Source organism: Nymphalis io, chromosome 12 (genome assembly GCF_905147045.1).
Source record: "Nymphalis io chromosome 12, ilAglIoxx1.1, whole genome shotgun sequence".
In the NCBI taxonomy this organism is placed as follows: domain Eukaryota; kingdom Metazoa; phylum Arthropoda; class Insecta; order Lepidoptera; family Nymphalidae; genus Nymphalis; species Nymphalis io.
In genome coordinates this window covers 3,099,607-3,122,367 of record NC_065899.1, presented here as the reverse complement: position 1 = coordinate 3,122,367, position 22,761 = coordinate 3,099,607, and the positions used below count along the sequence as shown (strand labels likewise).

The 22,761-nt window shown below is 33.8% G+C and overlaps 1 protein-coding gene across 1 annotated transcript in view; it reads right to left on the bottom strand.

Moving 5' to 3' along the window:
• Nucleotides 1–22,167, bottom strand: part of LOC126772214 (D-beta-hydroxybutyrate dehydrogenase, mitochondrial) — a 41,153-nt gene extending 18,986 nt beyond the window's left edge. Inside the window, exons 1-3 of the mRNA XM_050492480.1 lie at nucleotides 22,014–22,167; nucleotides 9,256–9,384; nucleotides 6,738–6,917 (exon numbers count right to left, since the gene is read on the bottom strand). Of these exons, the coding sequence (XP_050348437.1) occupies nucleotides 6,738–6,917; nucleotides 9,256–9,372 (297 nt within the window). The 5' untranslated portion in view covers nucleotides 9,373–9,384; nucleotides 22,014–22,167. The remainder of the gene's footprint in view (nucleotides 1–6,737; nucleotides 6,918–9,255; nucleotides 9,385–22,013) is intronic.
• Nucleotides 22,168–22,761: the final 594 nt, after the last annotated feature.

Below are 22,761 nucleotides of genomic sequence, written 5' to 3'. Positions count from 1 at the left end.
AGTTTAAATAACTGTAAAATTACGATTCAATGAATTTGGTACATTTTGATCGTAAAATTTTATGTTTGATTATTTAATTTGATGTTTTTTTTCTGTAAAATTACAAAAGATTGTGATTGAAGCGCTGGGTTATAATTTCTGGTTAACGATATAATATCTGGTGGTGAAATTAAACAGCCACTTTTATATATAACATTGAATTAAAATTTGAAAAATATTAATTTGCTATAACTTTTTGATTTGAAAGAATATCCAAAATAAAAACATATAAGAGGAGTTACGTATTGCGTGGTAAAGGCAATTTACACCGAACAATTATTACAATTTAATAATCTCGGCTCTCGCATATTAAATAAAATTAAGATTTAATTATCTAATGGCTATCTAATATTTATCTTATGGTGTGTTATAAAATATGGTCTATAAGATATACTGACGAGTAAAGAGAACAGGTAATAATAATAATATAATGTATAATGTTTTCAAGAAACGTTTTGAAGGAGATTTTAGCTTGAAATCACTACGTAGATACAATATAACACTTGTTCAACAGTATTCAAGTCAAAACACGTTCTGGCCGTTAATTCTCTTAGTACAATATTTTCCAATTCAGATCTCAACAGAGATAGGCTGCAAGCGGCTCTTCTTACAAGTTAATATAGTATTGAATGTATTTAAATACACGGTTTGAACGAAAAGAGGTTATTTGAAAAACATTAAGAACATTCATAGCATTTAGAGTTAAATATACATTACTTGACTATACTTTTGTATGTTTTTTTTTAAATTTTTTTATTAATAACAGTGCACTCAATACATTCGTATTATAATTTAATCACATTAATATTAACTAAGAATGTATTTTATTGTACTACTATTGCCTTTATGTAATACTTATACCTTTTCTCTACTTTTAATTTTCTGACAATTTTTTGTTACATAAAATTGTAATCCTATGTGGCTTTACTTTATTACTAAGTAATAACTGTACAACTATTGTGTAACGTTATTGATTACATGTAAATTAATTAAATAAAATATTTATAAAGCATATGTTACTCACAAGTAGCTAATTAAGTTACTGGTGGTAGGGCTTTGTGCAAGCTCGTCTGGGTAGGTACCACCCACTCATCAGATATTCTACCGCAAAACAGCAATACTTGATATTGTTGTGTTCCGGTTTGAAGGGTGAGTGAGCCAGTGTAATTACAGGCACAAGGGACATAAAATCTTAGTTCCCAAGGTTGGTGGCGCATTGGCTATAAGCGATGGTTGACATTTCTTACAATGCCAATGTCTAAGGGCGTTTGGTGACCACTTACCATCAGGTGGCCCATATGCTCGTCCACCTTCCTATTCTATAAAAAAAAATTACTATAATTACGACCGGTTCGAAAAGAAACACCTCAGACGTGAGAATAACCAGCGAAAGAAACTCAGCTGGAATTTTCATTTTTTTTCAACAATTGTTATTACAGAGCAATTATTCTTATTTCTATTTGTAAACGCCTGAAGGCAATTGTTTCATTCCTAAGGTGTGTTATCATCTCCGAAATCATCAGTTTTATAATATCCTTAACATTAAATAAACAGTACTTATATTCCAACATAAACCAATTTTATAAGACTGTGACAAAGATAATTTAGAAAATTACAATGGATGAATGAGTACAGATTATATCTTCTTATAAAAGAATATAAATAATATAATAAGTTAATATATACCTGCTATAGTTACGTGCTATACCTACTTACTTTCCATATCTTATGATGAAGTTAGTTCCTTGATGGCACCATAAAATTGTTTATAGACTGGTAATGGAAAATTCTCTGTAGTTCAGAGCTTACAAAAGAGGTCATTGTTGGTAATTTTATTTAATAATTATGGTTATGTATGTATATATTTAATATTAAACTAAAACTAATACATATTGTAATTTCGTAAAAGTATATTACGCTGCTTTAATAAAATCGCCAAGACGAGACAACGGAGGCGCAGGGTACTATTTTTGTACCCATATATATAGATTCGGTCTGGACAGTTTTAGAAAGTCCAAATTTTCAGAATATTATATCAATAGAGTACTTATTAAACGTGTCAAGTTTCAAATGGATATCTACCATACTTTATTAATTCTTAATATCTAAAATACGCAGATTTCAGTTACTCACTGATTGATGATCATCAAAACTATTAGGGTACTTCCTGAAGTCAAAGAAAGCTGAAATTTGGTCTGGAGACGTAGACACTCCTATGGGCTTATGAACAGTAAGTAATTCAATAACTAGGCGTTAATGTTGTACCAATAGGTCCTTGAGTAACGAGTAAGCACCTATGTTTAATATCGTAGTTTAATTTTTAGTTTTTTTACAAATGTGGAATATGTATAAACAGCCCTTAAATTTCTCACTGCTGGGTTTAAGCATCTTCTTTTTTTAAAATGAAAGCTTTTTGAAGCGGCTCTTTGAACAATACACAGGTAGCAAGTTCTTTATTCCATACATGCAAGTTTCCGGTTTCCCGGTTTTGACATGCAATATTCGGTTAAGATTCACGTGTTCTCAGCACTGGGTCATCTCAGCTTATAAATATTACACAGTAATACAAAAAATATTGACGTCAGGTTATAGAGCTTAACTGATAACTGTAACCTACTCAGACAAATTGGTACGAAGCTGTAATACCGAAATAGATTGTCACATTCAAAGGGAATACTAACATTATAGTGTATACAGACTAGATCACGGCTACGTTTGTAGGTCTTAGTTATGCAACTGAAACTGGAGCTATTATTTGTGAGCTCATACGCAACCCCTAAGTATTAATAGTAACTTCGTTCACTCTACTCGTTTATTAATTCTATCATTTATTTAAACATTAGTCGTTAAATGAACTAATATATGAGTAATATATAAAGTTTATATTCATTTTATATCTATAATAGAATATAATATAAATAAGATATTTTAAACTTGTTGAAAATTAAAATTTCCTTTATTTACAGTAACAGCCTGTTAATGTCCCACTGCTGGGCTAAGGCCTCCTCTCCCTTTTTGAGGAGAAGGTTTGGAGCTTATTCCACCACGCTGCTCCAATGCAGGTTAGTAGAATACACATGTGGCAGAATTGCAATGAAATTAGACACATGCAGGTTTCCTCACGATGTTTTCCTTCACCGTTAAGCACGAGATGAATTATAAACACAAATTAAGCACATGAAAATTCAGTGGTGCTTGCCCGGGTTTGAACCCACGATCATCGGTTAAGATTCACGCGTTCTTACCACTAGGCCATTATTATATTATATAATAATTAAAATGACAGAAAGAGCGACATCAACACTGATTTCTATTTTTAAACACATAAATAAACGTTAATCAAAGTTCATAAATAAGGCCAATAATCAGCAAACATAGCTGCAATTGTAATCAACATATCCTATTTTATATACCTTATAAAGTAATAAATTTGTCTAACGTATAGTTTAAAGTTAATCTATTATTGTAATCGTATTACGATAGTATAAACTTACCTCTATATATTATTAGTATAACACATGTTGGCTCGTGGATCCCGGGTATATGATGTAACCATGTATTAGCTAGGTATATCGTGGTTCATTATAAACGTCTTTGCGTACTATCAGTACAAATGTACAGTGTATCCTTTAGTTATATGTTGGATTGTTTCACTAATAGACTAATTATAATGTACTACATTACATCAAATACACATAATAATTAATGTGCAATTTATGCCATTGTCAAAGAAAATTTGTCTTGTTTTGTAGGAACATTTCATGCGTACGTTGTTGGCATCGTTGTTGTTAACCCGTGCACTGCACTTTACGCCTACGCTTTTGGAATAATTTTATTCCCACATTACAATTTCCAACTGGTTTTTATTATAGGCAGTAAACGTCTCCTTACGGCTTTTATCATTTCATTGCTATCTTGATATTGGTTTTCTGATCCATTTCATTTAACTGAACTACCCTTCATGGCTTAAGTTTAATATACCTACATTTTGCTAAATAAGTATTATTTTGTCAAGTTAACTTTTTATTGCTTTATATAACACAACCTACGCAGACGTGATTCACTGAAGTTCTATAGTGAGTGGGATGGTTGAATGTCGAAAAATTCAAGGATCATATTTAAATTGGCGCCGTTCGACTAGCTATTAATATTTCGTGTCATTTTAATTCTTTTCATGTATAATAAGAAAATCATTAATAATGTTCCAAATGAGAACATGTTTGTTTATTAGCCATGTTAAGCGATCGGATAACATAAGATATTATAATATCGGTAAATGATTTATTTTTTATTTTGATCAAATTTAGGAGAAGCTGAAGAAAAATAATATAAAAACGGTTTGTTTACATCACGACAACAACATATACAATAACCGTTTGTTCTACCATTTGAAATAATAAATATTTGTATATATTAATATTTATTATTATTTTAGGTAATAGCTATGACACGCGAAATAGAATCAGTGCCATAATAAAGTAAAATAGCAGCCTGTAATTGTCCAACTGCTTGGCAAAGGCCTCTACTCCTCTTGAGGAGAAGGTGTAGAGTTTAATCCACAATGTTTTTCCACTGCGGACTGGTGGATGTACGTCCGGGGTGTTTATCCGACTTACATTGGTTTCCTCACGATATTTTCCGTCAGCGCGGAGCACATTATGAATTATAAGCACAATTTTTAGCAAATGTACTTATTAGTCCTGGTCCGGATTGAACCCGTGATCTTTGCTTAAGATCTACGTATTCTATCCACTAGGGCATCTCTTTTCTATGTGACATAATGCGAACAGCATAATAGTGTGTTGCTTGTCGCCCACTACAACCCCACTATGGCCAAGCTCCAAATGTTTCATAGCAGCGTAATATCAAATTGCTTTAAAAATACCGAGGTTAATAAGGTTGCGTTCTATAAATTATACAAAAGAAATTATATGAGTAATCCTAATATACTTTTTCTATATTTTCAAATTTAGAATAGGTAGGTATTTTTTTTTAATTTATATAATTCGTAAATATACTTTCTAGGTGGCGTGAGAAAGTATTAGCGATAGGTCATAGATATTTTATTAACATATTTCAGACATTACAATAAAAATTGATTAATATTCTCTGAAGTTGCTCTTTCTTCTTTAATAATTACAAGCTCTAAATATATAATTTAGGTTTAATACTAAGCACCGTATCAATAATGCAAGGAATGGTTGTTATGTTTCTTATAATGTTATTATTTATTAAAGACTAACACTTTACTATCGGCTTCGCTCAAACAGGGGAGACAAAGGTACACAACTGTTTTGTCTTTGCCTACTGTTCTTGTAGATGAGTTAAGTTCTGATGTAAATAATATACAAATGATGACTTTGTAACAGATAATTAATTTCAATTTTAAATAGTAATTTTCTTTTGCCGAACGTAGAACCTCCTCATTGAAGCGGTCCATTCATTTAATTAGAAGTAAAGGTTAAATTAAAATTAATTATTTAAAGTATTTAATGGAGCAAAATTTAGGACGTCTGAAGATAGTTGTCCGTTTATAGCAGTATACTGCAATACTTTATTACTACCCTGCAAAAGTATAATATATGTACTTCTATTTAAAATATATACTACGTATATATTTTTAGAATAAAAGTTTTAAACACGTTCTAGACTTTTAATTGTGAATTAATTATTGAAAAACTGAATTTTTAACTACTAGAGAGACTAAACACTCCATAATATTAAACTATAACAGATTACTTTGAGCTTTTGTTTCTTTTAGTCAATAAATTCAAATTAAATTTATAATACCTAGTTTTCCATTCTAAGGCAATAGAAAAACAAATAATAAAATATATTTTTGATGTTATCAGCTACCTGTGTTTTAAAGCATCTTATAATATATCTGAAATATTGAGTAAGTTTATTACTTTGAAAAACAACTCATACGAAAATAATTTCCTTTTTACAGTATTCCAAGTTGGATTAAATTTTTAACGTAATTAGGAATTTTATTTATATTTTCTTCCAATGTCTAATAGAGAAATAAATTGATTTTGTATCAAGCAAAATCTCTTTTACTTAAAAATGAAACTCTGTGTGGGCGAAGCGATTGCGTTTGTGGGCGAATCAGAGGCACTTTTTTATTCGCTCCAGAGGGGATGGCCAAGAATAAGTGTTTCTCTGTTAAAGAATGTTTGTTAGTCGTTCAAATATACTTTCTATTACTTTTGTTTTTACTGTTTTTATTACAAACGTAGAATTTTATTTATTTACGTTAAACGAAGTATAGTTTTCTGCAAATTCTACATAATTCAAGTCCTATATGCTTAATTCGGCTATGAACAATAACATAAGTTAAAAGTACTTTTAACTAAAGACATTTTGTGATAGAATTACTATCAGGGAAAAAGGCTACTCTTAAGCCCTTTATTGAAATTATCAATTACTCATTCGAGATTATGGGTAATGTGATTAATGCACCTTTGGCATGGTCAGTTATTGCTCTTTCATGTTTTGCTGGTGGCTATAACTTTGATAAACATGGAAATTGTGCCAAGCGTGTCGCTCATCGTTCCTCTCCCATCATTAGGAAATTTGTGAGTACAAGCACCTTATAGCACAGCCTTCTTTCGGTAAGTATATCGAGAAAAATCTATTCTGCATTTATTTCTACTAGTAATATATATTGTGACAAAATTAAATATAAGATTAATTACCTTAAGGTTATGGTAGAACCAGAGCGAGCCGGTAACGGAGATTGCGAACCACAGGAACAAAGTGAACACGGAGATCTGGCTCACATGCAGTGCGTTCAGTAAAGCGGAGAGTACCACGGCGAGCGCGTGACACAGCACTATCGGCAAGGCACAACGGTCGATAATGTCCCATGGCACCTCCTAAAAAAAAGAATATGGATATAAATAAATACATATAACCACGTGCAGCTCAATACGTGATCATTCGAACAGGAATATTTCAATCTGATATTACATTTAGAACATAGTGATAAAATAAAGCTTCATCTACAGTAAGTAACCAGTTATTATCCCACAACTGAGCTAAAGCATCTTGAGGAGACGGTTCGGAGCTTATTCCATACTACTCATACTATTCATACGAGTTGAGTTCATTGTAATAAAAATAAAATATTTATTCATAATAAACATGTACCTTTGTGTTTATATCTAAAAATAAACACACGGGAATATTCGTTTGTTTAAAAAATAAAAGATTCTTTTGTTAAAATTCGTCAATAGATTGAAAGAGTTCCAAACAGATAAAATCATGCCTTTACGGTCAATAACAAACGTATTGAATGAAAGGTTTATATACCGGTTACCCCGATTGAAAAATAATTGTGATTTTTTACTATATAATACTGCGATCAGCGTATATAATGCGGACTACGAAATGAATGTATAAATAAAAAAAATAAGTAAGATCGTAAGAAGTGAAAGCTTTAACGGCCGATCAATATTTACACAGAAACTTACGGCGCAAACCATTTCTGTAGAAAACAAAATAAATATAAGCAGATGTTTTAAAGTTCCACAAATATACTGACCAAAAATAATTCTTAGTATCGAGTGAAAATATACGATGAGTTAGTAAGCTGTTCGCTCAACGTGTTACGTCAGAGTTTGCATAAATAGATAAAGAATTCTGATGAAGCGACGAAGGAAACAAGAAATGGCAATTTAGATCATCTTCCCTGTTGCATAGCGCGCTTTGCTATTGTAAGCATCTTTAGCATTAAATTGTTCTTTTTCTGTTCATAACAACTTTTCTTGAAAATTCGTATTATATGAAAATATCAAATTTGAATATATTTTTTCGTTCCTTTTGGATGCTATCAATTTATCCGTATCAAAATATTTATATTAAAAACACATTTATGTCATTTTTTAAATGACAGCTTTAATGAGTGTATATACCAACAGTATTTTTTATTATTTTACATTGATGAAAATGGTTTAAACAAAATTGAATGACTAAGGTTAAGGAATTAAAATATTGTTTGAGCCGAGATGGTCCAGTACTTAGAAGCCGTCATTACTAACCGAAGATTGTCGGATCAACCCGGACAAGCACCATTGAAACCACCATTTCAATTATTTATAATTCATCTCGGGCTCAGTGATTGAAGAAAACATTGTGATGATAACTGCATGTGTGGAATGAAAATCTGCCACATATAAGGTAGAATAAAAATAAATACTTGTGACGCTGCGGGAGATAACTGCATGTGTGGAATGAAAATCTGCCACATGTTTATCCATCAAATTATATTGTATCACCGGGGTGGAATAAATTTGATACCAGCAATGGGATATTTCCTAGCTGTTACTTTTAAACGCGTCAAAAAAAAATTGGACCAGAATCCATATCATCATATTTCGTTGTAAGATATACGAGGCTAGAATAACATTCTCGAACATGTGTACGTAGCAGCGGCAGACACATTTTCCAAGGCTGTAAAATTTTTGTCGTCTTCACCACAAATTATCACAAGAACGAGCAATTCACTCTTGGCACGTCAATAGTTTAAATTTAAAGTCAGTGAAATTGAGAATCGCAACTACTATATGATAATATTACATACTAAAGTCTCTTTCTTCTTTAGTTAGGCATTACAATTTGTTTATGATTATTTTCAATTAAAAATTATGTATAATCTGAATCTTGAAAAAAATTATATTTTTGAAATTTTTAGGATGCATAATTTGCGGTATCATTGGAAGAACAATATAAAAGAAAACTTCATTAGGTTTTTGTTTTGTAGACTTATTTTTGCAAGACATTAGAAAATGGATGACGGTAGATACATAAATATTTTTGAAGTTCAATTCTAGAGGATCTATCTAATTACTCTGACAGGGTACGTAGCAAACGTAACATAAGTTTGAAGGGTGAGTGAGCCAGTGTAATTACAGGTACAAGGGACATAAAATCTTAGTTCCCAAGGTTGGTGGCGCATTGGCTATAAGCGATGGTTGACATTTCTTACAATGCCAATGTCTAAGGGCGTTTGGTGACCACTTACCATCAGGTGGCCCATATGCTGGTCCACCTTCCTATTATATATATAAAAAAAACATAAGGAATATTGGTATTTAAAAGTTGAGGTAAAAAATATATTAAATTTGTTTTACAGAAATAATAAAAGTTTAAGTTTACAAATGTATTTATTTAAGTATTGCTTTCAAGCATATAAGATAGAATAAAAATAAATACTTGTGACGCTGCGGGAGATTGGGAGTTCTTGATAAGCGAACCTCTTCGCGCCGACGGCCGTCGGTGCATGGAGGGCGCGGTGATAGAGGCGCGGCGAGTGACGTCGCCCGCGGCCATTATTTTTCAATTCTGAAAAAACAGGAAACTATTATAATTGCTCTTCATTTTAGTATCGTAGATTTGTGCACTTTTTTGAATATCCTCTAATTATATACCAGTAGAGATATATTTTTTGTTGAATAAATAAAATAGAAATGCATTTTAGATGGCGAACCTAAATACTAACACTGCACAAATTTTACTATTACTGCTTTTGCGTAAAGAATATATACTCATAATATACTAAGGAATCCTTACTTTTTATAATGACAACAGTTTTAAATGCTTAAAAATGGCGCCATTGGCATGATTCAAAAAGTAAATAATTGGATCTGTCACTATTTTTATGTTTATATATTATATGATTGAATTCTTTATAATATTTTCTTAATATTCTTAAGTTGATTTCTACCATCCTCTAGTATCATATTTGTATTTTAAAGACCCCACAATGACGTCGAGTCTCAAAGCAAATTCATTATTTCATGCATTAAATGATTATTTTCTTTATACTAAAAGAATTGACTTGTGTGCAAGGGAGCTTAACAAACTGCCTTCGTACGGCAATTTATATCATATTATCGGTACGTTGATATGTTGATATAATAACAAATATAATGATGATTTCCTATTGATCGATTTCGGCTAAAGTGCTAAGCTTAACAAAACAACTGCGCCGGAGATATAACGGAAATTTGTGTGCGCAAATACGGGTCAGTTCTCTATTCCTTCACTGTCATAATCCGATAGGACGACAATAATGACGACACGACTGTGAATAGTTCAGGTGAAAAATCAACGATATCTAGTGTAGATCAGGGATGTGTATCCTTATAACAATAGTGTGAGTTTTACTATTTTTGCTTAGTGATATGAAATTCAATATGCCTTCGGAATATAAACATTTTTCTTTAAAATTTGACTGAAATATCTAGTTCCTGACACCTGTTTTTTACAAGGTCTTTTATCCATCATGTAAAATAAAATGTTTGCCAGTTCCGTTACACGATTGATCGAATGGCAAAAAACTATCGACAAAGTTTATAAATAAAATACTTCTAATAAAGAGTTGGCACGTTGATCTCATATAATGATCAATGTAGGCATTGAAGAATGTAGTAATAGAGTTTATTATTAGATATATAGCGAACCGCCACTGAAATACATTTATTATAATGCAATAAATTTAGTATTAGACTTATTTATTCTAATATTGACTTAATACTAATTGATTCTTAAATCAATTTGAACTGTGTCATTTGAAAATAGAGCTTAAGGGCAAGAAAGCAAAATTTATAAGCTTTTTTTCTAGTAGTAAATAAACGCGATTTATCTTCTATTATAAAGCTTAAATGAAGGCTTAAAAATTATTTACACATTAGATACGAATCGAAGCGTGATCGTTGACGTTTATCCGTTTTATTATTCTTTATTTTAATTATCAACTATCGGCATAAAAGCTAACAACTAAGTTTGGGTTTGACATAACATATACCGTATATGTTAATATCATATCATATCAATAGTCAAAGTTATATTGGAACCGAATCGGGAACGTTTCGTAATCGTTATATATTAGTAGAATTGGCCCCCTGTATTTATTTTATTCAGCTCGGCGAATAAGCCATCTGACGGTTAGAAATCACCGAAGTCTATACATTTGCATGGTACAGTACCATCAAATAATACTTTCAGTGTCAATGCGCCGCCAACTATGGAAACCAAGACGTTATTTGCGCATGTCATTACATTGACTCGCCTGTTCTTCAAATTTATGAGCCCTAAATATGATTGGTAAATGAACAATGTAATCATGGCTTCGAAAACACATACAATTATATAAAAACCAAAAAGAAATAGTAATAGGATTAGAGAAGCTCATTAGTAATACAAACAAAAAATATTTATAAAGAACCCATCATTTTATTTAAATTATAGTGATCAACAGAGTCGGAACAAAAGGTGGACTGAACGCCGTAGGCATCATTAGCCAAACTTTAAAGCTAAGTAGAAATTCATGAAGGCTTTTTTTTTATATTCGCCGGGAGGGCAAATGACTCTACTCCACCTGATGGTAAGTGGTAGTAGAGTCCAAACGCGACGACGGCCAGTACAGACGGGAAAAACGATTTTCTGCACTAGCCGCCTTCGCCTTGCCGGCCCGCAAGATGCCTCTTCACGCCTCGTTTGAAGGAACCCGGGATGTAAGAGGAGGGGAACACGTGAGCTGGTAAGGAATTCCATTTTTTGGAAGTGCGACAAAGAAAGGAGTTGCCAAATTTCTTTTTTCGCGATGGAATTGATGTCACAGTTAGGCGGTGACATCGAGAACCAGCTCGCGTGGACTTAAGAAGGAAAGGGGAAGCAGGAATTAGAGAGAATAATTCCTCAGAGCACTCGCCGTGATACAGTCGATAGAAAGCGCTCAGTGCTGCTATCTCACGACGCAATTGTAAAGGTTCAAGGGTGTTTGTGACCTTTACGTCGCCAATAATGCGTACGGCTCGTCGCTGCAACCGGTCCAAGGCCTCAAGTAGGTACTTAGCGGAGCCATCCCAAAGGTGCGAGCAATATTCCACGCAAGACCGTACCTGTGTTTTGTACAGCAGGCACAGTTGTTGTGGCGTGAAAAAGCGCCGCACCTTGTTCAGAACTCCGAGTTTCCGTGAAGCTGTTTTTATAACAGCCTCGATGTAATCCCTTGGACTAAGGTCGCAGCGAACGTCAATCCCCAGCATGGCGATTTTGCTTTGCATCACCAGCGGAGTACCACAGAGGGAGGGAAGAGGGGAAAATGTTGACTTTTTCGCCGTGAGAGCGCATACCTGTGTTTTCTTGGCATTAAACTCAACAAGATTATCAGAGCCCCATTTGGCGATGAGCTCTAACGTCCTATCGAGTTCAATGACAAGATTCTCCCGCCTCTCCTCAGTTTCGCCCGCCCAGCCACTGCGCGTCCGTGGTATCCACCATGCACTGTACTATCATCTGCATAGCAATGTATGTTCCCAAGGGAGAGCATATCATTGATATGCAAAAGAAAGAGTGTGGGAGATAGCACAGATCCCTGGGGGACCCCAGCATTCACTACATAGAATTGTGAAGCGCAACCATCTACTAAAACACGAAGGCTACGCTTGTGTAGGAAGCTGGCAATCCAGGTGCATAGCTGAGCAGGCAGACCATATGCCGGTAGCTTGGAGAGAAGACTTCTGTGCCAGACCCTGTCGAAAGCCTTGGAGATATCGAGGCTGACAGCCAACGATTCTCCATGCTTGTCGATAGCTTCACCCCAGAGGTGTGTTACGTACGCTAGAAGATCACCTGTGGACCGTTTTGGTCGAAACCCGTACTGACGATCATTAATTAGACAGTGATCTTCTAGGTAAGGGATCAGTTGGTTGCTTAGAATCCGTTCCATCACCTTACAAAGTACTGAGGTGATAGCTATTGGTCGATAATTTGCCGGGTCAGACCGATCCCCTTTTTTGGGAACCGCTTGCACATTAGCTCTTCATTAGGTATTCCATCGGGACCGCTAGCTTTCCGTATATCAAGTGACTGCAGCTCCGTACGCACATCACGTTGCCTGATTTTGATGTCAGGCATCGTGTGGCCACATGAAGGTATTGTTGGTGGCTGCGCACTACAATCATCGATCACAGAGTTGTCGGCATAGAGTTTAGACAGGAGGTCGGCTTTCTCCTGCGGACTGTGAGCTAGCGATCCGTCCGGATTTCTAAACGGTGGCAGCGAAGGTTGGCATAAATTGTTTTGCACAGACTTGGTCAGACGCCAGAAGCTAAGCCCCTAAGATGTGAAACAAGGTCATGACCAATGCGCTGTGCATCCGCTCATGCCGCGTATGCCTTTCTACAGGACTTGGAATTTTTATTGTAGTTTGCTTTCAGTGAGTCAATGTTAGATGCCCCGCAATGCAGCCGTTGACCCACTTGCAATATGCCGCCTGCTTAGATGATACAGCATCGGCACATTCACGAGTGAACCAACGGTTACGCGTACCCCTACTGACGAGATCTGAGCTAGGAATGTAGTATTCCATTCCCAACATGATCTCGTCAGCAACAGAAGCGGCACTGGCTGTTGGGTCATTCCCACTGAAGCAACGTTCCTTCCAAGGGACCGACGCATAGTAATCGCGCATACCGTCCCAATCTGCCGACTTATAGTGCCAAACGCGACGTTTGCATACCGCTAGTGGCGGCAGCTTGGCCTGTGGCACCCTGGTAGATATAAGGCTGTGATCCGAAGAGCCAAGAGGAGCCTGAACCACAACCTGATATTCCACCGGGTGAGAAGTCAGCAGAAGGTCCAGTAGAGAAGGTGCTTGCCCATCAATGTCTGGGATCCTGGTGGGCTGATCAACCAGTTGGGTCAAGTCACGTGTGAGAGCAAAAGCATGAGCAGTCCTTCCAGCATGGTCAGTTTTGAGGGATTTCAACCATGATTCGTGGTGAGCATTTAAATCCCCGAAAAACACCAATTCCGCGTTAGGAAATTGCTCTTGCGCAGCATCTGCCACCCGACTAAGATGGTCAAATTATCGGCTTGTCTCCAAGTCACCATTGTGGGATCTGTAGAGGCACACGTAGACTCGGCTCTGACGAACCAGGTCCACACGTACCACCAACATGGAGAAGGAGGGGTCCTCCAAGCAGCGCAGTCGGTGACAGCAAACATCCGTCCTGACGAACAAGCATACCCCGGCTTTCGCTTTGAAGGATTCTTCAAGCGTGTAGCCGGTATAATTAAGGTAGCTGGTATTGGCAGGACGGAGTATTTGTGTCTCCGTGAGAAACAACATTGCTGGCCGTGCTGTCTCGAGATGGTGGTGGACAGCGTTGAGGTTAGTGTGGAGTCCACGGATGTTAGAGAACTCGACCTCAAACAGCGAGGGTATGGTGGGGGTGTGCACCGCTGTACGACCGTTATTTCTGTTTTGTTGCGCTACTATTTGGGAAAAAAAATGGAAAAGAGACGTAAAGCGAGCGACATATTGCCACGATAGGGATGGGCAACGTGTGGAGGCGTGTTTGCCCAAGTGGTTGCCGCAGACAATATAAAACATAATAGCAAAGTTTAATAAATATACAATTATAATAAAATACGCCATTCTGTAACAACTCACTTCGTATAACTCTAAATTAAACTCACTTACGGTGATACGCGATTTTAATACTTTAAATACTAAAATTATTATAGTCAATCTCGCAAATCACTTTTAAACATTTCACGAACGTGTTCTGCGCTGAGTTTCGAGATTGTTCTTATATAATAGCTCTACAGAAATTATTTATCGCATCAGAAGCGTTACATATATCTCAATACTTTCATCGGTCCAAAAGAAGTTTCATTTGAAAAACACATTTATTAATTTATTATTAAATAATTGTACGAAACATTAAGGTAAGGTAAATAATAATGAATGATGATTTCGTCCTGACCGATTTCGGCCACGACGGTCAATCTTAAGGGAGACTAGCCAATTGCACCAGAGCCATTGCGGAATTGTGCAAACAGAGGTGCACTCTCTATTCCCTCACTCTCAGATTCCGATGGAACGGCAAAACCGATACGACTGAAAAGAGTTCAGACGCAGGACCAACAGCTTTACATTCTTTCCGAGACACGGACATGTACACACTTCCAACATCCAGACTTCGTGCTGCTACTGAGTATTTTTCGACAGAAAAATCCAATCACTTTTTATTGGCCCGATCTGGGATTAACCCAGGACATCGGAATTTGCGGCCTTATATATATCTAGCCACTAGACCAACGAGGCAGTAGATATATATAATAACTATAGAAAAATGAAGAAAAAATAGCAGACGAATTTATAAAATAAAAAGACGAAGATATAAAATAAACGAATTTATAAAATAAAAGAGAGAAGTAGTAGAAACTGCGATCGTGGTGGTCGGATTGAATTCTTATAACGGTTTTCACCATTTTATAGCATTTAGTAAGACGCTTTTTTTAATTAAATAACTAACGATGTTCTATACATTTTACGCAAAAAATATTAATTATTCGATCGATTTGAAAGTTTAAAATTCTTAGTATTCATATTTTATGAGAAGTTATTCCTGGTTGGATTTTGAAGAATATTAGAAAAACAACAAATTTTACACGGTAATGTGTGTGAAAAGAAAGCCACAAAATAGAATCTTCAAGGCCATATCTGCCTATTACAGATAAAATAATATTAAAATAGATTACAGCGTTATTATTTTATAAAAGTTGACATTTGAACTTTGAAAATTAAATCCAAGGAACTATCTATAGGAGATTAAAAGATGCTTAAAAAGAAAATTGCGTTGGGCGGGCGGTACGATGTATTCCCGCTGGGTCTTCGTTACCGATTGATACAGAGGTGAGGCAATTGGCCCGAGATTACAAAAAAAAAATGGAATAATATATTAAAAAAAATACCTTAATTTCGAAATCGCCTTAGATTTCTCGTTAACCTATCATGAAAGATTTGTGTGACACCGTTTCTGTAAGTTTAAATTTTAACAAATATTTAATATATAGAGTCGCCTGTTGTGTGTATATTATGTAAGGATGCTAGCAATTTCCGTGGATGTTTATTTCTCTCATATCTTGAGAATAATTCCGACGCATAATAGCATAATTAACGCCTAATAAAGTTTTCATTAAAGTCGATACAACAGTTTAACCTTAATCCTTACCTTCACTTGTATGCAACAAAGTCAGCGTGTAAGTGAATTTATCTAATTAATTAAGTTGTTGTAAGTCATATCGATTTAACACTTGGTATATATATGTAATTCGCTTAACAATAAAATTATTTTGTAATATCGAGCTGATCTAATGATGGAGCCAGGAGATGGATGGCGGCTATCTTCAAAGCTACGTAAACGTAAAGTGGTAGGGCTTTGTGCTTGTCACGTATTCTAATGCCAAACAGTATTACTTTGTATTGTTCTGTTCTGGTTTGAAGGGTTGGTAAGCCAAGAATTTGGACTCATTGAAATTGAAAACAAATGTGTTTTAACTCGATAATTTATATGAATATTACTACTAACAAAATTGCATTATAGGTATTTTTGTCATTATCTCTAAGGGCGTCAGGAATAGATATGCCAGGTTTTTTTTTAATACGAAAATAATTTCTGCTATTCGTCCTCCTTACTAAAATAGAAAAATACATTTTTTGTGGTTATATTATTAAGATAATTCTTGATTATTTTTAGCTTCAATATACCAAGTAATCTCAATTTTGATTGTAGAAAGCATTGAGTGTAATATCAAAGGTCAACAAACATGTACGTATTATTTTTATTATTAATATTCCTATATTAAGAAATGATAAATACTTGTCTATTTAAAGAAAGTTATTATTACGCTTAGAACAAATATTATTTTAATGCATTAATTATTCATGTTTTATAAATGTTATAAGATCAACATTTGAAATATATTGATTTGTTAGCAGACAAATATATCAAAGATTGATTTGAATACAGTAATAATGTCTTCCAGACCGACTTCGGCCACGGCGGCCAATCTCAAGAGAGATTAACCAACTACGCAGGAGATATTATAGTGCACAAGTGTGTGCGCAAACATAGGTGCACTCTCTAACAACATGGGACGATAATCCGACACGACCGGAAAGAGTTCAGGCGCCAGACCAACGGTTTTATGTGCTTTGCGAGGCACGAGAACACTCTCGTGTGTACACACACACTTCCAACTTCCAGGCTGCTACTGAGAGAATTTTCTGACAGAAAAACCCAATAATTTTTTATTGGCCCGACCTGGAAATTAAACCCAGGACCTCCGGATCTGCGGCCTTACATCAAGTCAATACACTAACGAGGCAGTCATGTAAATACAGTATAGTACCTATAAATATAGTACGTTAATATATAAGTTATAGTAATAAGTAGGTATATAGGAGTAGGTAATTAATTTTTGATATTGTTTTTTTTTTGTATAGATAAATCTTCTAATACGGTTGCTATTTACAAATGTATTCCATTGTTTTTGTATAATGTTAAATGTTTATGAATAAAGTTATTGAACTGTTAGTTAACATAAGGTATTTTGTATATCTAAGTGCCCGTAAATGCGTTGCCATATTATTATTATTTGTATTACTGACTTTGCGTAGTCATAGTACTCGTAACTGGAGCGAGTTAGATTGACGAAGTGGCCGCCTGTGGCTTCATAAATAGAAAGTGCACCCGTTGTAAATGTCGCGGATCGGTTTTGCCTGCTCACTACAGCGGATACAGGTTTATTTTTACACAGTCAACGCCCAAGCGACCTAAAACATTCCCTCGCCAGATTAATATCATTTTTGATATATATCCCGTGGGCGTTGTCTTTCTCGCAAGTATTGAAAAGTTAAACAAGACGGATATTTACTTTGGATTTAATATCTATAGTACTCTCACATTAATGGTGACCTCATGGGAATTGATTCACGTTTTTATACATTTGAGTTTCAATATACATAAATAATTCTGACTCGAATAAAGCTTAATATTATTATAAATAAAGCTTAATTTATTTTGGCTAATATTTCAACACAGATACCATATTTTCCGATTGACTTTGTAATATTTAAGGCTTTTATTTTTAATACTGTTTGGGGAGTATTAACTTAAAGAATGCTGTTTTCTTATTTAGATTGTCCAATCAATGATTGCAGCAATAAAGAAACCAGTGTTTTACCGGTTTATAAACGTTTATATGACATTTTTTAAATATTTTGACAATGCCTTTTCTGATTATTAACGTATTTTATAATGCGTTGTTAAAATACGACAATAAGTCGAGTAAGAACGGCCATTTCTTAAAACATCCAGAATGTAAAAAAAATAGTATTATTTTAACGGTGTTTAAAAAAATAATTAACATTTAAAGGTAATTTATCTACCTTTATAAACATAAATTACTGATTGTTGGCTTATAACGCTTGTATTTATTTTATATAACCTTTATTACAAATTACAAAAAAAATCTACATTATTGTAATATGTTTGTTTATTTGAAAAATTTGAATTTTTCATAACGTTTCCACTTGAATACGTGACGCAAACAGTATCCTCAAAAAGTGAATATTATAATGAAAATGTTAATAATTATACTTTTTTTAAATAGTTACTGAATTCCAGAAAACCCTTTTACATGTTTAAGATTATAGCAAGGTGAAGTGTAATTATAGACTAAATAGATAATTTTAATTTGTACCTAAATATGAGCGGTTATCTTAATATATATATTTAAATTAATGTTATTATTCTGCCACGTTGGGAAAGTTGACAAAACTGAGTCTATTAAGATTTAAGATAAAAGATTAATTTATTATTAAAACAATATATTATATTGTGTTATTCTCATCCCTTAAACGGACTGTGAATTTTTCCTCGAACGAAAAGTTTGAAAAAAAAGCTTTGTAAAAAAAAGAAACAAATTAAAGTTCTGGTTTTGCAGCTTTTGTCAATTGTTTTAATTATGTTTTTCATAATTGTTCTTTCTTCATTGTTATATTTCAGTTGAATTTATTTCAGTAGAAAGGGTTTTATTTGTATTTTTTTTTGTTAGTCGTCGACACGTTATATGGAAACAAAGATTGTTTCTATAGTGTCTTGTTCGACTTCATATCCAAACAAAGTCCTGTTTTCACAAAAAATAAACATTAATTGTTGACTTCATTTCATTATTGTCTGTAAACAAAGTTTCTTTGCATGGCAAATAACACCTAAAATCTTATCAGCAATAGGACTAAAGCTAAGCTATATGTAACATTATTCATTTTGATGATAATTATATTGACTGCCTCGTTGGTCTAGTAGCTAGACGTAAGGCCGACGTCCCGGAGGTAAGGAGTTCAATTCCTAGGTTTTTCTGTCAGAAAATTCTAAGTAGCTAAATTATAAAATTCTAAGTGTCCGAAATCTGAAAGCTAGAGGTGTATACATTCCCTTGCCTCGGAAAGCACGTAAAACCGTTGGTCCTGCGCCTGAACTCTTCCCGGTCATGTCGGATTGCCGTCATATCGAATTGTGAGAGCTAGGGAATAGAGAGTGCACCTGTGTTTGAGTACACACTTGTGCATTTCTCCTGCGTAGTTAACTAATCTCTCTTGAGATTGGCCGAAATCGGTCTGGACGAAATATTTATTAAATAGATAATCTTGGATAATTGCTTGGTTTTTTTTAATATTCCTTTTTATTTATTTTTGAACTCGTGCTTTGGAGTAAAATAAATAGAACGTATTAAATATAATTTACAACTATGTAGAACTCTATATAAATAAGTATGATACTCAAATATTATTATAATAAATAACTATTATGCCCAAAATGACGATAACAATGTACCATGCAATATATTTAAACTAAAATTAATCCAATTCAACCTACATATATATTTTGCACACCTCGATCGCGAAAGCATTGAGTATGCTTTACAGACGCTTCCCATGGCTCTTGAATATTTCACTGATTTTAAATCACCTCTGCTCTTTTCATATTATATAATTTTTTTAAAAATATGTAACATTTTATAGTGGATTTATCAAAATATATTTTAGGTACACCATCTCAACCTGTGACGTAAAAGCCGACTGAGAATTTTTCATTAATCAAATAAACAATAAACGTTTACATTTACAATAGACCTTTTATTTATTTTCTTTCCTTTCTTGTTTTTGGGCAGGTCTTTTAGATTTAAACAAAAAGTTCCTATTTATCCTTTACAAAAAGAAGTGCGCACATACAGTTACGTAAGAAAAACTGAATTTTGTATGTGAATAGGATATAAATAGTCTCTCAATGTCGACTGCCAAAAATATCACTGGATGTATAAATCAGTATCTCATAAAATATGACTTCTTACATTAAAAATACAAAGACTAAAATGATAAATATCGTAGTTATTTTTATATAATTATCTACTAAAGACATTATTAGTATAAAACATAAGTATTATAACTGTTGTTATTTATCTCTTATTACGCACGCATCTCACGGAAACCACTACATAGGTTGTAATGTATACTCGCATTTAGAATAGCTAATATCCCAAGCACAAATATAGAATACCTTTTCTCGTATATCATATTTACCAAACAATATTAGTTTTCTAATGGAATTATTAAAAATTTATGTTTATAATTCACCTCGTGCTCGGTTTAAGCAAACATCGTGGGAACTTGCACGTGTGAGAAATTCTGCCATATATGTAACCAAACCGCTGTGGAGTAGCATGGACTAAAAGACAGATCTCCTTTAAAAGAGAAAGAGCCCAGCAGTGGGACATTCAACGGCTTTTACTTCACTTTACCAAAACCTTTTTTGCGATCTGAATACAATGCAATGATAGTGACACATATATACAGTATATAACGAAAAACATAAATCAAGTCGTAGCTTTAGTATTTATTTAGATATAAGCATAATAATTGTATTCGGTTATAATTTATCAGATTACATCTTCGTTTTTCAGTCGACGTCATTTCGATAAATGCTTGTGTAATCCAGTAATGTATAAAAGCTCTTAAATGACCGCCAACCGCTGCTATTACAGCTGCAGACCGGATTATTTATACGCATAGTATGTTTACGCGGGTCATATTTTATAGCGGAGTTCACCTTGTATAATTTTGTTAAGCAAACAAATACACCGCAATTATTCTGCCACAGATATACTGAAAAGATATATCAAATGAGATTTTGATATCCATTAGTATGATTGTAATCAACGCATCTCTAAATTGACATAACTCACTGATCTATTGGCAAGCGCATTAAAATAAAAGCGTCTTTAATTTTGTTATCTTATTACATCTGAATCGTCGTAATCAGTGCCAACGACTAATGTATAATAAATAGAATAAATTAGATTTTAAAATTGGTTTACAATATGCTTAAGATTTTTATCGTAAATAATAAATTTGACTTTAAAGTTTTAAATAAAATAAACAAATAATTTTTAATAAATAGATGTATGTACTAATATTTTTAAAATCTATTCTAATAACGATATTTTTTATAGACGTAAAAAAAGATTAGTTGTGCCAATTAAAATTTTAGATTACCCTTCAAACCCGTAATAACCAAAAACAGTCAACGTAGAATAGCTCTTGAACAAAAGATAAAATTCTCAGACGCACAGACCTATAAACAATAATCTTATTATTATTCAGAAACACTCTTGATATTTATATATCAAGAGTTTCATAATAAAATATGTAAAAACTTTATTACACAAAACCTAAAAGTACGCAAAAACATTATTCGAACTAATTTATGGATTCCCTTTAATGATTACATGGAAAGTCCTTTGAAAGCTTCGAATTGAACGAACGAAATACAAACTTGTAACTTATTTCCAATTTGTTACTACATAGTTTCCGGACTTAAAGGAATAGTTACCAGTTCCCTGCTGACTAACTCTACGTCCGATGTAATAAGCACTTTTGAATTTATTTCACAAATTAAAATACAAAATCACTGTCACAAATAAATTTGTATTTATTTTAACTTTCCTGTCGTTAGCGATTACATTAAATTCATTTATAATTAGTATTATCTTTAAACATTCGTATTAATAATTAGGAATATGAACTGTAACTTTTAATCACGAAATTAACGTACTTTTTCCGCGTTGAAAATGAAAGTTGGTCGTGCCTTTTTCACTCCGGTCTTCATCGACTCCGACGTCGCGAGGCGGCCGCGGGATGCCACTGTACTTGCTGAATCGGCTGAATCGCCGCTACACCGGTCGATGCGTTAAATTTAAACACGTACACAAAATTATTTATTACATAGGTACTACATTTTCGGATGGATTGAATAGATCCGAATCTAAACCTGTCGGGTTACCATCAGACGAACGTTAAAACGCACGACATTGTCCTTGGAGTGAATTCAAGGTCATTCTGTTTTTTCTTGTTCTACGTACGTTACGTTAAGTTCATTTAGTTAGTGAGATTCGCTTTGAACATTTTGTACCAAATTGTGTTTTTTTTTTATTTAGGTACAAATGTTGATTCATTAAAGCTATTATTATGGTTGCAATAACATAAAACGTACAAGAAATAACATTAGTTATGGCTCACTAAATCACTAACAAAAAGACAGTAACATTTCATTTTCGACGAGACATCCACTGACGTCAAAACATAATATTTTGATTATAGCAAACTTTATGTAAGTGCTTGATAAGATCGAAGATGGAATACGTTAAGCAATTGTTTTCTAGCCCGTGAGTAAACAAACCAGGAGCTGAAACAATTAGAGAACTAAAGCATTTAAATGGAATGTTTCGTTTCTGCGTTACGTTAATATATTCGTTACAACTACATAACAGATTATTCAGTCGATCTGGGACCAGAAGCGGGCT